The sequence below is a fragment of the Desmodus rotundus genome, chromosome 4, assembly GCF_022682495.2.
Source record: "Desmodus rotundus isolate HL8 chromosome 4, HLdesRot8A.1, whole genome shotgun sequence".
In the NCBI taxonomy this organism is placed as follows: domain Eukaryota; kingdom Metazoa; phylum Chordata; class Mammalia; order Chiroptera; family Phyllostomidae; genus Desmodus; species Desmodus rotundus.
In genome coordinates, this window is record NC_071390.1 from 28484091 (window position 1) to 28498003 (window position 13913).

The 13913-nt window shown below is 37.1% G+C and overlaps 1 protein-coding gene and 1 pseudogene across 8 annotated transcripts in view; one reads left to right on the forward strand and one right to left on the reverse strand.

Moving 5' to 3' along the window:
* CPEB3 (cytoplasmic polyadenylation element binding protein 3) overlaps positions 1–13913 on the forward strand; it is a 176665-nt gene that overhangs the window by 86603 nt on the left and 76149 nt on the right. For 4 of the 8 annotated variants that reach the window (XM_053922457.1, XM_053922458.1, XM_053922456.2 and 1 more), the window contains exon 5: positions 9144–9167. The exons of the other annotated variants lie outside the window; for them this stretch is intronic. In XM_053922457.1, the coding sequence (XP_053778432.1) occupies positions 9144–9167 (24 nt within the window). The remainder of the gene's footprint in view (positions 1–9143; positions 9168–13913) is intronic. 8 annotated transcript variants of the gene reach the window in all.
* LOC112307326 (cytochrome c oxidase subunit 6B1 pseudogene) lies at positions 3069–6426 on the reverse strand (annotated as a pseudogene).

A 13913-nucleotide genomic window follows, 5' to 3' on the forward strand; every position in this document is an offset into this window, starting at 1 on the left:
TAGGTTTGAAATACTGACTCTTCAATCTTGGTGTTTTAAGAGTAAGGACTTTTTAAATGTTCATCAGCTGGTGTATAACTTTACTAGGGCTGTCATGACAAAACAGAAATCTATTTTCTCACAGTTTTGGAGGCTGAAAGTCCAAGATGAAGGTGCCAGCAGCACTGGTTTCTCCTGAGGCCTGTCTCCTTGGCCGACAGATGGCTGCCTGCCTTCTTTTACCTCACATGGCCTTTGCTGTGTGCATGGGCACTCCGTGTGTCTCTCTTTCTTACAAGGACACCAGTCCTGTTGGATCTAGGTCCTGCCTTTATGACCTCTTTTAACCTTAATTACTTCTTTAAAGAATTTGTCTTCAAAGCAGTCACATTGAGAGTTAGGGCTACAGTCTGTGAATTTTGTGGGACACATTTTAGTCCCTAACAGATGGTGAATGGTAAATTGCGGTATTTCCATACTATGGAATACTACTCATCAATAAAAAGAAATGAAATATTAACACAGGCAACATCATGGCTAAATCTCAAAAATACTATGCTACATAAAGGAAGTCAAACACATTGATTCCATTAATATGAAGTTGTTGAAAGGGTGCAAAAAAACTATAGTGCAGAAAGCTGATTAATGGTTGCCAGGGGCTGTGGGTTGTGGGATGGGATCAACAGCAAAAGGGCACAAGGAAATTTTCTAGGGAGATGAACTATTCTATATCTTGAATATCTTCCATGGTAGTGGTTACATGACCGTACTGTTACCAAATTGGTCAAACTGTACACTGACAGGGGTTGAATTTTATTGAATATAAATAATACCTCAATTTAAAAGGAAAAAAAGAATAAACTATGGAGAGCCAGTGTGGACCTGGATTTAGTCCCAGCTTTGCTGTTTAGCAGCTGAGTAACCTGGGGCAAATCATCTTCTTTGGGCCTCAGTTTGTCCATCTGGAAATGTATATTATGATAGTTGCTTTGGGAATTAGAATAGACATGTTAAGCATTTAGCATACAGTGCCTGGAGCATGATGAATCATCAGTAGGTTACTATATTGTACTTCATGGTATTTCTTCTCTTTTATAAAGTGTGTCCAGTAACACTACTGTTATTTATGCTTGTCAGTTATTTGTGTTACTTCCTAGGCTTGCAAATGGAATGGAAGGATTTTTCTGAGAAAAATGTGTAGGAGTCAAGGAGAGAGGGTAGGAAGAAGGGATTTTAAATCATCCAAATACTTTATGTGAATGTAGCAGATGAAAATGTACCCCATCCTTTCAAGCATCATTTTTACCTGCTAAGTTCATGTTGTTTATAGAGAAATTGATCTTTAAAATTATAGTTTGTTAGATTTGAGAATCACTGGCCTAAAACCATGTTACCTACCATTATAAAGACAAAGATAGAAGAGGAACATTTATGAGATAAACTCTATCACTCTGGCTCCTTGGGAATTTACAATCTAATTAGGGAAAAGGGGACATGCTTTTACTAACTTTAAGATCATAACTCATCTTTGGTGGAATTTTTTGCATGACTAATACTTAGATGGAAGCTGAAAAGGCACCACTCAATGTTTGAATAGGATTTAATTTTGCATATTGCAATGGTATTCAAAAAAAAAGTTTACAAGGTGTTTTTAAGAAACTGATTTTACTGCAAGGAAAGAAATTAACAATTGGTTTCTACAGTTGACTTTTACTAGTCATGACAGATATTTCCAAGTTAGATAATAAAATGTTGTACTAAGTTCTTTGTATTTTGTTAATCTGTTTTTCATCAATACAGCATCCTGGGGTCTTTTCTTATGTTCCTGGAAATAGCGCATCCTCTCCTTATCCGTAGTAGAGTAGAGATATCTATCTGTGCCCCTCCCACCCATCACTTGTCTTCGAGCCTCTGGAATGGAACCTGTATATAATGTTACTTTGCTTAGAGAAACTTCAGCAAATTTGGATGAATTCCTGTAGTTGAAGAATTACTCTAGATTTTTAAATCAGATCATAACATGCCTTTGGGGAATCTTTTATGAGTGCAGCCATTTTAAACCAAGTGCAGGCCAAGTCATAAGGAATAACAGATGATGCTTTTACAGCATTGCCTCATATGGCTAACAAAGCACTCTCAAATCAACATGAGAGTGACATTCACAGTATAATAGTCATTGATCGTATAAACATTTTAAGAATAACTCTGGCATATCTGACTGCCAACTACGTGTATTTTCTGTGTATGTGTATATATACATACATACATACATACATATATTCAGAGTGGGGCAAAAGTAGGTTTACAATTGTTTGTATGTGAAATAATATAAGAATAAACTGGGACTTCCAGTCAAGATGGAGGTGTAGGTTAACCGCTCACATCCTCACCCAACCACATCAAAATTACAACTAAACTATAGAACAACCATCACTCAGAACTGTCAGAAATCAAGTTGAATGGAAATTCGACAACTACGGAATTAAAGAAACCACATCCATCCAGACTGGTAGGATGGGTGTAGACATGGAATGGGCTGGTCCCACACCCACATGTGATGGATAAAAATTCGGGAGGGATATCTCAGGAGTGAGGAGTCCCAGCCCAGCACCAGACCTCCCAGCTCAGGGTTCCAGTGACAGGAAGATAAGTCTCTACAACTTCTGGCTGCAAAAACCAGCAGGGATTGCATCAGTGGAAGAAACTTTTAGAGTCCTAAGAAGTTCCCCTTAACCCACACCTGGGCTCACTCCTTCTGAGCTCTTGCACCAGAGTAACAACATGAAAGGCACCAGTGTCATATAGGGAGGAACTGAAGTGTCTGGCACCAAGGTGAGAGCTGGGGGACAGCTTTCTCTCAGACAGAAAGGTGGGCAGAGGCCATTGTCCCTTTTCTGAGCTGTCCCCCCCAGAATCATAGAGCCAGCAGGCAAGTGCCTTATCTGAGATTTCGTCAATCTGGCTAACAGTGTTTGCCCTGTGCTCTGAGACTCTGTTCCACCCAATTACAGGCCCACCCAAACTGTTAACCTTTACTTGAATCACTTGTCTTGGCTCATGCTTCACAACTTCCTAAATCCTATCAAACAAGCAGCAGCTGGGCTTGGTAAGCCCCAGCCCCATACCTCTTACTAAGTGGCCCAGCGATTCACACCTAAGAATCTCAAAGACCAGCACAAGTAGCAGCCATTTCAGATTGCTTTACAGCTCATGCTGGATGGCCACAGGCAGAATGCAGGTGGGGGCTGACCTTGGCCTACACCATCCAGGAAACCCCAAAGCCTGCACACCCAGAGGACAGCTATAGACTGTTTTGGAGCACCACCACCGTGCCCCTGCACAGCTGATTCATCATGGAGGGCAGAGGTTGGTGGTCAGTGGTCATAGCAGGTCCTTGCAAATGACTTGCCTGGGTTAATCCCTCCCATTGACCTGCCAAGAGCAGTCATGGCTCAACTAGAAAAGGAAGGTGTACTCAGCCCACACGGAGGGTGCACCTCGAGTCCCCAGCTTGGGTGATAGGGGAGGCTGTGCCACTGGACCCTACAGGACACTTACTATATAAGGCCACACTACCAAGACAAGGAATCATAGCAGCTCTATCTAATATATAGAAACAAACACAGGAAGAACGTCAAAATGAGGAGACAAAGAAAGTTGGCCCAAATGAGAGAACACATCAAAACTCCAGAAAAAAGAACTAAACAGAATGGAGATAAACAATCTCTCAGAGTTCAAATCACCAAGGAACTTAGTGAGGACCTCAACAGCATTAAAAAGATGCAGTCAGAAATGAAGGATACACTAATTGAAATAAAGAACAATTTACAGGGAAACAACAGTAGAGTGGATAAAGCCAAGAATCAAATCAAATGATTTGGGATATAAGGAAGCAAAAAAACAACTAATCAGAACAACAATAAGAAAAGAGAATCCAAAAAGGATAGTGTAAGCAGCCTCTGGGACAACTTTAAGCGATCCAACATTCATATCATAAAGGTGCCAGAAGGAGAAGAGGAAAAGTAATAAATTGGAAATCTATTTGAAAAAATAATGAAAGAAAACTTCCCTAATTTGGTAAAGGAAATAGACATGCAAGTCCAGGAAGCATAGAAGATCCCAAACAAGATGGATGCAAAGAGTCCCAATCCAAAAAACACCATAATTAAAGTGCCAAAGGTTAAAGAGGAATCTTAAAAACAGCAAGAGAAAAGCAGTTGGTTACATACAAGGGAGTTCTCATAAAATGGTCAGCTGATTTCTCAAAAGAAACTTTGCAGGATACAAGGGATTGTTAAGAAATATTCAAAGTCATGGAAAACAGGGACTTACAGCCAAGATTGGTCTACCCAGCAAAGATACCATTTAGAATTGAAGGGCAGATAAAGAGCTTCCCAGACAAGAGAAAACTGAAGGAGTTCATCATCTCCAAACTATTATATGAAATGTAAAGGGACTTAATTAAGAAAAAGAAAGTCAAAACTATGAACAATAAAATGGCAAAAATACATATCTATCAACAACTGAACCTAAAAAACAAACTAAGCAAACAAGAAGAACAGAGACAGAATCATGGATATGAGACTATTGTGATGGTTGCCAGGAGGGGGGTCTAGGGGAATAGATGAAGAGGTGAGGAGACTAAGAAGTACAAATTGGTAGTTACAGAATAGCCATGGGGATGTAAAGTACAGTATAGGTAATGGACTAGCCAAAGAACTTTCAAACATGACCCATGGACATGAACAATGGTGTGGCAATTGTTCGAGGGAGTGGTGGGTGCTGGGTGGTGGGGGGCAAAGGGAAAAAAGTGAGACAGCTATAATGGAGTACACTGTGTTTCACATACAACAGTAAACCTGCTTTTGCCCTGCTTGTTATATATCTGGTATATTGTATTTTTACATTTTTCCAACAAGTATTATTAGTTAAGCCATGATTCAGGATCCCAGGGTGAGATGTACCCAGATTCCCCTTCATCTCCCTGGGAGAAGGATGAGGATAGAGGACAGGTGGGGGGCAGCCAGTTCAGATCTTCCCAGGAAACATGCCTTCTGCCTGGTGGTCGTCTGAGGCCAACACCCAGGGTATGGCGCAGAGGGGCTTATACACACACCATTAGCACATGGAGACATCACCGCCTGTAGCAGGCATTGCCTTCTCAATATGGTGGAAGTGCGCGGGGTTCTGCCAGCAGTTCCTGGTCTGGTCCTGGTTGGGAAAGTGGCTGTCAGTGGGGCAGTCTGGAACTTCTTGCCTTTGGCCTTGATGTCTTCTGCCATGGTGCTGCCTCCTGAAGATGCCCCTGAAGCAGCTCACAGCTCAGTGCAACCCTCAGCAAAGATGCCTCTATCTGACTTTTTATATTTATTTTGATGGATTGAAAATGTCTTTAGTTTTTTTCAGTTTTGGATTATTCAAGTTTATGATTCGAAGACAACAAAAATGATAACATTTTGGATTTTCTACATTAATGTTATAATCTTTTATTTCAGTGAACCATTCTAAAGTATTTGTATGTTTTTGTTTTTTATTGAAGTATAATATACATACCAAGCAATGCGCAGGTCATAAATATGTAGCTTCATGTATTATCACAAATTGAACACAGTCCTATACTGGTAACCAGTACTTAGATCACACCAAAACATTACAATACCCCAGAACCCCCCCAGGCTCTCTTCCAATGAATACCCCTAGCCAAGGGTAACCACTACCTTGACTTCTAAAAATTAAATGTAATTTTTATGAGTTCTGAAGTTGTTTAACCTGAAATAGTAGAGAAGTTTATCTGTAATGATAATGATAATAATCAGGAATTAAAGGTCTTGGAGGAAGTAGACATCTTATTATATCTGATATAAATCTGTACTATCATAGAATATATTATATAGTGGAATTAGTCCCCTTTTTTCCTATGTGGGATTGCTTTGTGCTGGCTCATTTAAGTTTATGTAGTCAATATTCTTTCTTGTCTAAAATTCACATTTGTTCCCAGGGGAAAGCACTACCACTACCTTCGTGCTCCCAAATTTCTCTCCTTAGTGTTCATTTTGTTACTTCTGCCTTAGGGAAGAGTTGGACTCTAATTAGTCTATTTGCAAATGGCCCTCATATGAGCAAATTTTTAATCACCAACAGAGTTGGCCTACATTCTAAAAGTCATCAAGGCATATATTCCTTCCTCCCTTGATTGCATACGCAGCTAGCAAGCCATATTTGTTGAATACCAGCTTAGTATAGAGCCTTCTGCCAAGTTCATTAGACGACATTAAAAGGAATAGAGGATATCGACCTTGCTCTCTAGGAACTTTGCAGTACAGTGAGATGGTTAAAAGTGTGGAATCTGGAGCCAGACTGCTTAGGTTTATACTCCAACTTCACCACTTCCTACCTGTGTGATTTTAGGTGAGATACTTAATTTTGTGTCCCATTTTCCTCATTTGAGAAAAGAGTCTAAGAATACTTATGTCATAAAGTTTGGGGATATATTCATGATATTTTTAATATGTGTCAAGCATTTTGAACAGTTCATGGCACATAATAAATACCTCATTAAGTTTTAGCTGCTGTAACAGTAATCACCATAGAGAGCATACATAAAACAACGAAATTAGAACCAAGGTAGCACATAATTAAATTCCACAATAAATGAAGAAAGCAAATTGAAGCATCTGACATTACTAAGCTGGCTGCCTGTTCCATATGCCATCTTGCGTCCGTGACATCAGTCCCCAGGCTGACATGAACCAATTTATTGTCCTTGATTAGAATGGAAAGAGAGAAGAATCTATAAAAATCACGAACTATTTCAGGAAGCTTTGATTAAAACTCCCCAGTATGTCTTTCCCAACTCATCCCCACTCCAAGCCTGTCTGGATCTATTCACTTCGTATTTTCTATTACTGAATTTTTAGCAGATGAAGACTTGAGTGAACAACAATGTCATTTATCCTTTAGGGGTGTTAAGGCCTGATGAGTCATTCGTACCTTAGTATTGTAATCAGATTCTTTCTTTTTTAGTATCTAGCCAGAAATCAGACAGAATGAAAGAATGGGAATTCGTTATTTGGGAGAGAAATTAGTCATTTTGAAATACAGAATGTTTTATTTTTTTCTCTAAATAGAGGTTTTGCACTTGGGGTGTTGGGCAGCATGACATATTGGGGATGGAGGAAAATACAAAGAAATAAGTGGTAGGATGTCAAAGTCTAATCTCTTTTTGAGTGTTATCTTATTGTCAGTTCACTCATTATTACAAATAAAGTAGGCTTTTGGGGAGGTGAAGCTAGGAAACTAGCTACCATTTATTATTTCCTGTGGAAAGAGGAATTCCAGCTTCCAAATAATGAAAAGTGTAAAAATTTTTAAAAAAATTTTTTTAGAATGCATTTCCTTTGTAAGTGATATAAACAATAATTGCTATGTAAAACTCTCAGGAGAGATTTTTTTTTCCATTGAGTATTATAGTGATAGGAGTTAGGGAGAAAGTAGGGCTTGAACTTGATAATCCTTTTTAATATTCGTGTAATGGGAAAGTGAAGAAGCCAAAGATGGGTAGGCAAGTGTGAGTATGATATCTGAAGAAAAGTGGAAACTAACAAGATGAGATGGGCTGACTGGTACTTCAACTTTCTAGCTGAAAAGTCTGAATTCTTTTCCTAGGAGGGAAATAGTTTTCTTTGCTACTACCTTGCACTGCAAATGCAGCCCCAAACTATCCTTGTTCTTTGGTTTTAAGCTATTATGACATTTCATGCTTTAAAAATTGATTAGAGTTTTCATTTATTTTAACAGCACCGGAGGTTTCCAGTTTGAGAATCTTTCCACTTGGAAATTATTTTAGATGGCAGGATCTCCTAGCAATTTATGATACTACAGTTTAGCTCTATCAAACATCATAACAATGCATTCTGTAGGCTTGAGTTTTGAAGAGGAAGATAATCTTCAAAGTTCTCTATTCTCAGCATCACCTGGTCTATACCCAGAACCTTAAATCCCTTTCCACTTTTCCAGTTCACTGTCTTTATGAGAAATAGATCGTTTTTCCCTTATCTGAAGTATGGGGTTGGCCAAAAACTCCACTTAGTATTTTTCTGTAAAATAAAAGATACATTTTTCATTTTCACCAATAACTTAATTGATTTGGACATTTTGAGTATGTTGGCTATCTCCTGCGAGGCATAATATTGATCTTAATTAATGTCTTGATTTGATCACTATCAACTTCAGCCTGTCTACCCTGCCCTGGAGCATTGTCCATCAAGAAATCTCCAGCATGAGACTTTGCAAACCACTTTTGACATGTTCAATCAGTCACAGCACCTTCTCTATACACTGCACAAATCTCTTTTTTATGTTTCAGTTGTGTTTTTACCTTTCTTGAAATAAAAAGCATAATATACTGAAAATGTTACGTATTTTCTTCCACCTTCAATATTAAAATGACTACACAAAAATTCACCAGTTTTGATAAGATTATTTTTTCAATGCATGCTATGACAGCTGTCACAATACAGTCTAACAAAATTGTTTCAGATGAAGTTAAAGACAACTAAGTGCTACTAGAGCCATCTTACGGAAAAAACAAAAATGAACTTTATGACCAACTCAATAAATGGGGAGAATAAGAGAAACTTCACTGAAAATTTTATACGTTCTATAAAGCAAGAGTTAATTTTGTGTAAGATTTCTGTACTGTTTTCAGGGGACTCTATGAAGGGTGTGTGTGTGTGTATGTCTGTAGAAATTCAGAATGACCGCATGCTACGGTTTTTAGTTATTGAGAACGAATTTTTTAGGTGATGTCTGCTGGTAAATAGTATACAGTACAAATGAAGATTTATAAATTTTAAAAGGACATTATCTATATCTGATATAGATAATGGGCCACAATATAAATCTTCATAAGATGAGTGAAACTTAACCATCTATTACGTCTTTTCAAATGGCTGCTACATCCAGTTGCATTTCTCTTTAATACTGTGATTTAACTTGTGCTTCATAAAGGTTTTTAAAATGTAGTATGTTTGCAGTCAGGTTGAACAGTATCTTCAGATTGATTCTGAGAATACTTAGAAAAGGTTTGTGTGAATATATTTTTTATTTCTAAATTCATCATTTTGATACAAATACCCATGGTTTTCTTCTGTGTTTACATGCAGCCAGGAGCTATGGGCGGAGACGAGGTAAAAAATTTTTAATGAGATCTTTTGCTTGCCAAATTGTGAGTAAATATGAGTATGTGTGTGTTTATATCTGTGTGTGTAAAACAGTTAATGTATGATATGATGTCCTAGCTTAATTATTTTAGTGAAATAATTCTTATACTTTCATTATATTTTTTTGTGGTTAGTTGGTAATTTGTTCTTTAATCTTAATGAAAACATAGCATAGACTATTTCTACTGGGAAGGTTTTGTTATGTAGTTTATTGTAAATGATCTTGAGGGAATACAATTACATATATATATAATACATTTATATTTATATTTTTGTCCTGTATCCACTGTGTTCTTTTCCTACCACTTAGAAGCAGATGTTAGTTTTTAGAAGGCAATTCTCAAACTTAATACAATTGGTCAACTGGTGATTTTTGGTGTGTGTTACATCCAGAGGCAGATTTACCTTGAAGCTAAATGAAGCTTCAGTTTCAGGAAACCTTACTTCCATGAGCCCCCCTCCAGGATCTTTATTGTTGTGTTGTCTTGTTAAAGAGGGATCCCCAATTTGTATAGGTGCTAGCCCGTACAACTTGCATTCCCCCCTGGTTAAATCCAAACAAAATAACATTGCTTTCATTTGTATAATGCTTTAACCTTTCTAAAGGATTTCCACAATTATAATTTGTTTAAATAATTTTAGGTAGTAGTTAAGCTTAATGTAGTCGAAAGAGTATGAGATAAGGTCAAAGACCTAAGTTGTAGTCATTGCTTTATCACTTAAATCTAGTATCCTCATCTGTACCTTATGAGGTAATTAAACCAGTCTTGACCAACTTAAGGAGTGTTAGCAAAGTTATAGTACAAAAAATTGGAAAGGAAAGGAAATAGTATAAACAAAAAGCATTCCAGAAATAGAAGTTGCTTTGGTATACTCATTTGTAGAAGCTGGGAGAGGTGAAGTAATTTACTTTTATTGTGTGATCTCAAGTTAAGGTCAGAGCCAAATCTGGAACCTTTGTCTTTTGGCTGTTTATTGAGTGATTTTGACCATTCATCAGCTGTCTCTGACTCTGCATTTGAGTCCTGAAGGGACAATAACATTAAATTCATAGTATTTTATAATTTATTTTATAGTAAATATTCATTGAATGGATGAATATAATACATATTTACTTACCATTGAAGTCATCTTTCATGATGGAATCATACAGTCAGTTTTGTTTTCATCTCATGGTGAAGAAAAACATTTGTGTTGTTAATTATTTTTTTAACCATGGAAATAAATACCATTTAACATTTTTCACCTAAATTATTTTTAAATTTAAAGTATAGAAAATAATATTACTATAAATCATTTTGTACCATGTTTTTTTTCAATTACTAGTAAAATGATCACTCTCAGGAAGGCATGGGGAATGGACCGTTTCACGTGGGAAATAAATACCATCTGGAGGGTAGATGGCAGGGACCAGCCTCTCCTCTTCTTACGCAGTGATCAGTCACCAGATCTTGTTAATATTTTCCCACTAGTTTCTCAGGTTTTGCCCCTTTCTTTCCATTGTATTGTTTCATCTTTCTGAAACACTGCTTTGTCCATGTCTTTCTCCTTTTCCATTCAGAATCCCCATCATCTGGCTTCTCCCTGTTTCATCAGTGTTTTCCTTTGCTTCTACTGCCTTACGTTCTTCCTGTCTTTCCTGTATGCCCTGACTCTTCAGCTGGAGATAAGGTCTTTGAGGACAGCTGCCTCTTGTGCCTAACACTGTGATCATATATGTTATAGTTAGCACTTACCAAATACTTAGTGGTGAGGATTGTTTTAAAGTAACACCCTACATCTATGCAGACCAAAGTTTGGCATTATATTCTTAAAATTATTTTATTTTTACAAATTATAGTACATTAAATACAAGAATATAAGATCACCTGTAGTTTCTAAACTCCTGAAAAAATTACTCTTCCAATTTCCATGTGACTTCCCCATATCAGTTTGTAAGTTTTGACTTAATCGTTTTCAGAAGCCATAGTTCTCTTTGCATCAAATACTAAGCTAAACACTGCCTAGATGACTTGATCCCTGCTCTCTGTAAGTCTGTAGTTTGGCAGTTGTAGATGAAGAAGATAATAACAGAGAGAGAGAGAGAGAGAGAGAGAAAATGAATGAGTGGGGGAGGGGACTGGCAAGAAAGAGAGTACTAAAAGGCTGAATGTTGGCTTTTTGTAATGAGATAAGGACAGACAGAAAATTTTTTTGTTCCGTCCTTGTATTTGGCCTTCTATTCCCAAAGATGAAAAAGAAGAAAGTCATCTTCCTTAAATGCAGTGACCTAGCCATGTGGGATGGGGTAGGTGTACCTTATATCCACTTTCATTCTCTGAAATATACTACTCATATGGGCCACCATGGCATAGTATAAATTTGATTAACTGGCAGATTTTTTCATGCTCATTTATTTGTGTGACCAGGGATTATATTAATGCTTGGTTTGTTCCCTCCAAAAAAAATTTAGACTTCCCCCCAAAAGCCTAAAAAGTAAGCTTGTTGATGCATGTTATTTTATTGTACTTATGATTAAGATTTACCATAACTCATTCTATGCATTACATATACAGGGTTTGGCAAAAGGAGGTTTACAGTTGTTTGTATGGAAAATAATACAATAGTTAATGAATACTATAAGAATAAATTCTGTGTTTCGTGTACTCACAACTGTAAACCTACTTTTCACCACCCCACCCTGAATATGTTGGTAAATATTTTAGGGGTAGAAAACAAAGGGAATTATCTGTGACAGTTTTGAGATCTATCAGCAAGAATTAGGTCAGTAGAACCTTTCACTTGGAAAAGCTTCCTACAATAGGTAGAATTTCAGGAACTCTTCGTATAATGAAAGAGGAGGGGGAAGGAAGGCACTCTAGGTATGTGATTCAGCTTAAAAGAAAGCTTTGAGGTGAGATTGGCACGACCAGATGCTTGGAATAAGTCTCTGAGTGTATGCAGTGGGGGCCAGCTGGAGAGGAGAAGTTGGCAGTGAGATGGTCTGTGCTGCCCTTATGAATGGTTTTTAAAACAGAGGGTAAGACTCCTAGACACACACCTGTCAGGCATTAGAAAGAGGGTTCCATGATACAAATAAGACCAGAGAGAACTTGGGCATCAGTAGAAGGCTTAAATGGGGAAACAAGTAACCAGAGGGTAGGTTCTTTGGCAAACCAAGTGCTTCTGGTAGTATAGTTGAAGCAGTAGTAGGAGGGAAGAAGAATTAGATGTGAAAGAATAAGATTTGAAAATGAATATTGATTGTGTATGAAGTACTTAAATATCCAATTATATTTCCTGTTGATACTCATTTTTACTGGAGAGATGTGTCCTGGTAGCCAAATGTTGATTTCCCTTGTGGAATCAAAACGACACCAAAGAATTGTAGCATTTTCTTTCAGGAGTATTCTGGTTTTCACAAGCTCTGATAAGTGTTTTGCTATACAACTGCAGCCACTGTTAGAAACTAGTCTAACAGGTAGTATCATACAAGAGTTTTGCCTCACCTGATTTAGTAGCACACCTGATTAAAATATATGTTGTATTTTTCATTGTGCATGAATTTTTATGGACTCGGCAAACTTTTGTCCATGTGTAGAGGTTGGCTGTGTGGCAGTGCTCTTGATGTTTAACCGAATTTCTTAGTTAAAGAGCAGCAAAGAAAATATAAAAGGTCCTTTTAAACAATGTAAATGAGCAAATACAAGTAATGATTGGAGTTACTTTACTATTGGAAGTACTATAGTGAAATGTACTTCTGTGTATATTTAATCCATAAAAATGTATTTACATTAGTCATAACTTAGTTGATAACAAAGGTTCTAAAAATTCAGTGAAACAAACTTGGATACCAAGTTGGAGTTGGGACTTTCTGCCAAAGCTGCCCAAGGGAGGAGAGATTAGCTATATCCGTGTAACCATGGTACAAACATGCCATCCTGCTAATTCAGACCTGGTTATGTGAACTTTCTTATCTAAAGGAATGGGTGGTTCGAGAGTAAAACATGAACAGCTGAAGGAATTTCTGAGTGCTCATGATCCTGATCTCTGAAATGTTATTGTTTATAGTATTAGGAAAATTTGAGCACAGGGAATGGTATGGGGAATAAAATCACTAGTTTTTCACCTTTGCAAGAAGTTTTTCTGAGAGGTGCCTAAAGATAAAATGAAGGAGGGGTTCTTGGTGGTTCACCCTAATTTCATTCATTGAATGTTTGTGTGCTTACTCAGATGCTGTACTAGGCTCTACATGTGTTCTGTCTCCCTACTGTGCATTCACTCGAGCAGGAGAGAGACAACAAATGCATGAAACAAATATTTTTATACTCAAAAGTTGTGGTAAACACTAGGGAGGAAAAATGGGAAGTTCCCTTTAATATAGTATAGTTTTCACTGGAGAGATGTTTTAAACTGAAACTCAAAAGATGGAAAGACAGCTATCTTTAAATATTTTTTATTATGGAAACATACATAAAAATAGAATAGTTTAATTAACTGTATACCCATCACTTCAGTGCTGATCAACATTTTTGCCAATCTTGTTTCATATATTCCCTTTATTTTTTCCCTTAGAATATTTTAAAGAAAATTCCAGGCTTTATAAGACAGCTATTTTAAGAAGTTTGAAGCAAAGTAGTACTGATAAATGCTAAAACATTAATCAGCCTTGAAAACATTATACTAAGTGAAAGAAGGCAATTCCAAAAGATCACATATTATATGATTTCACTT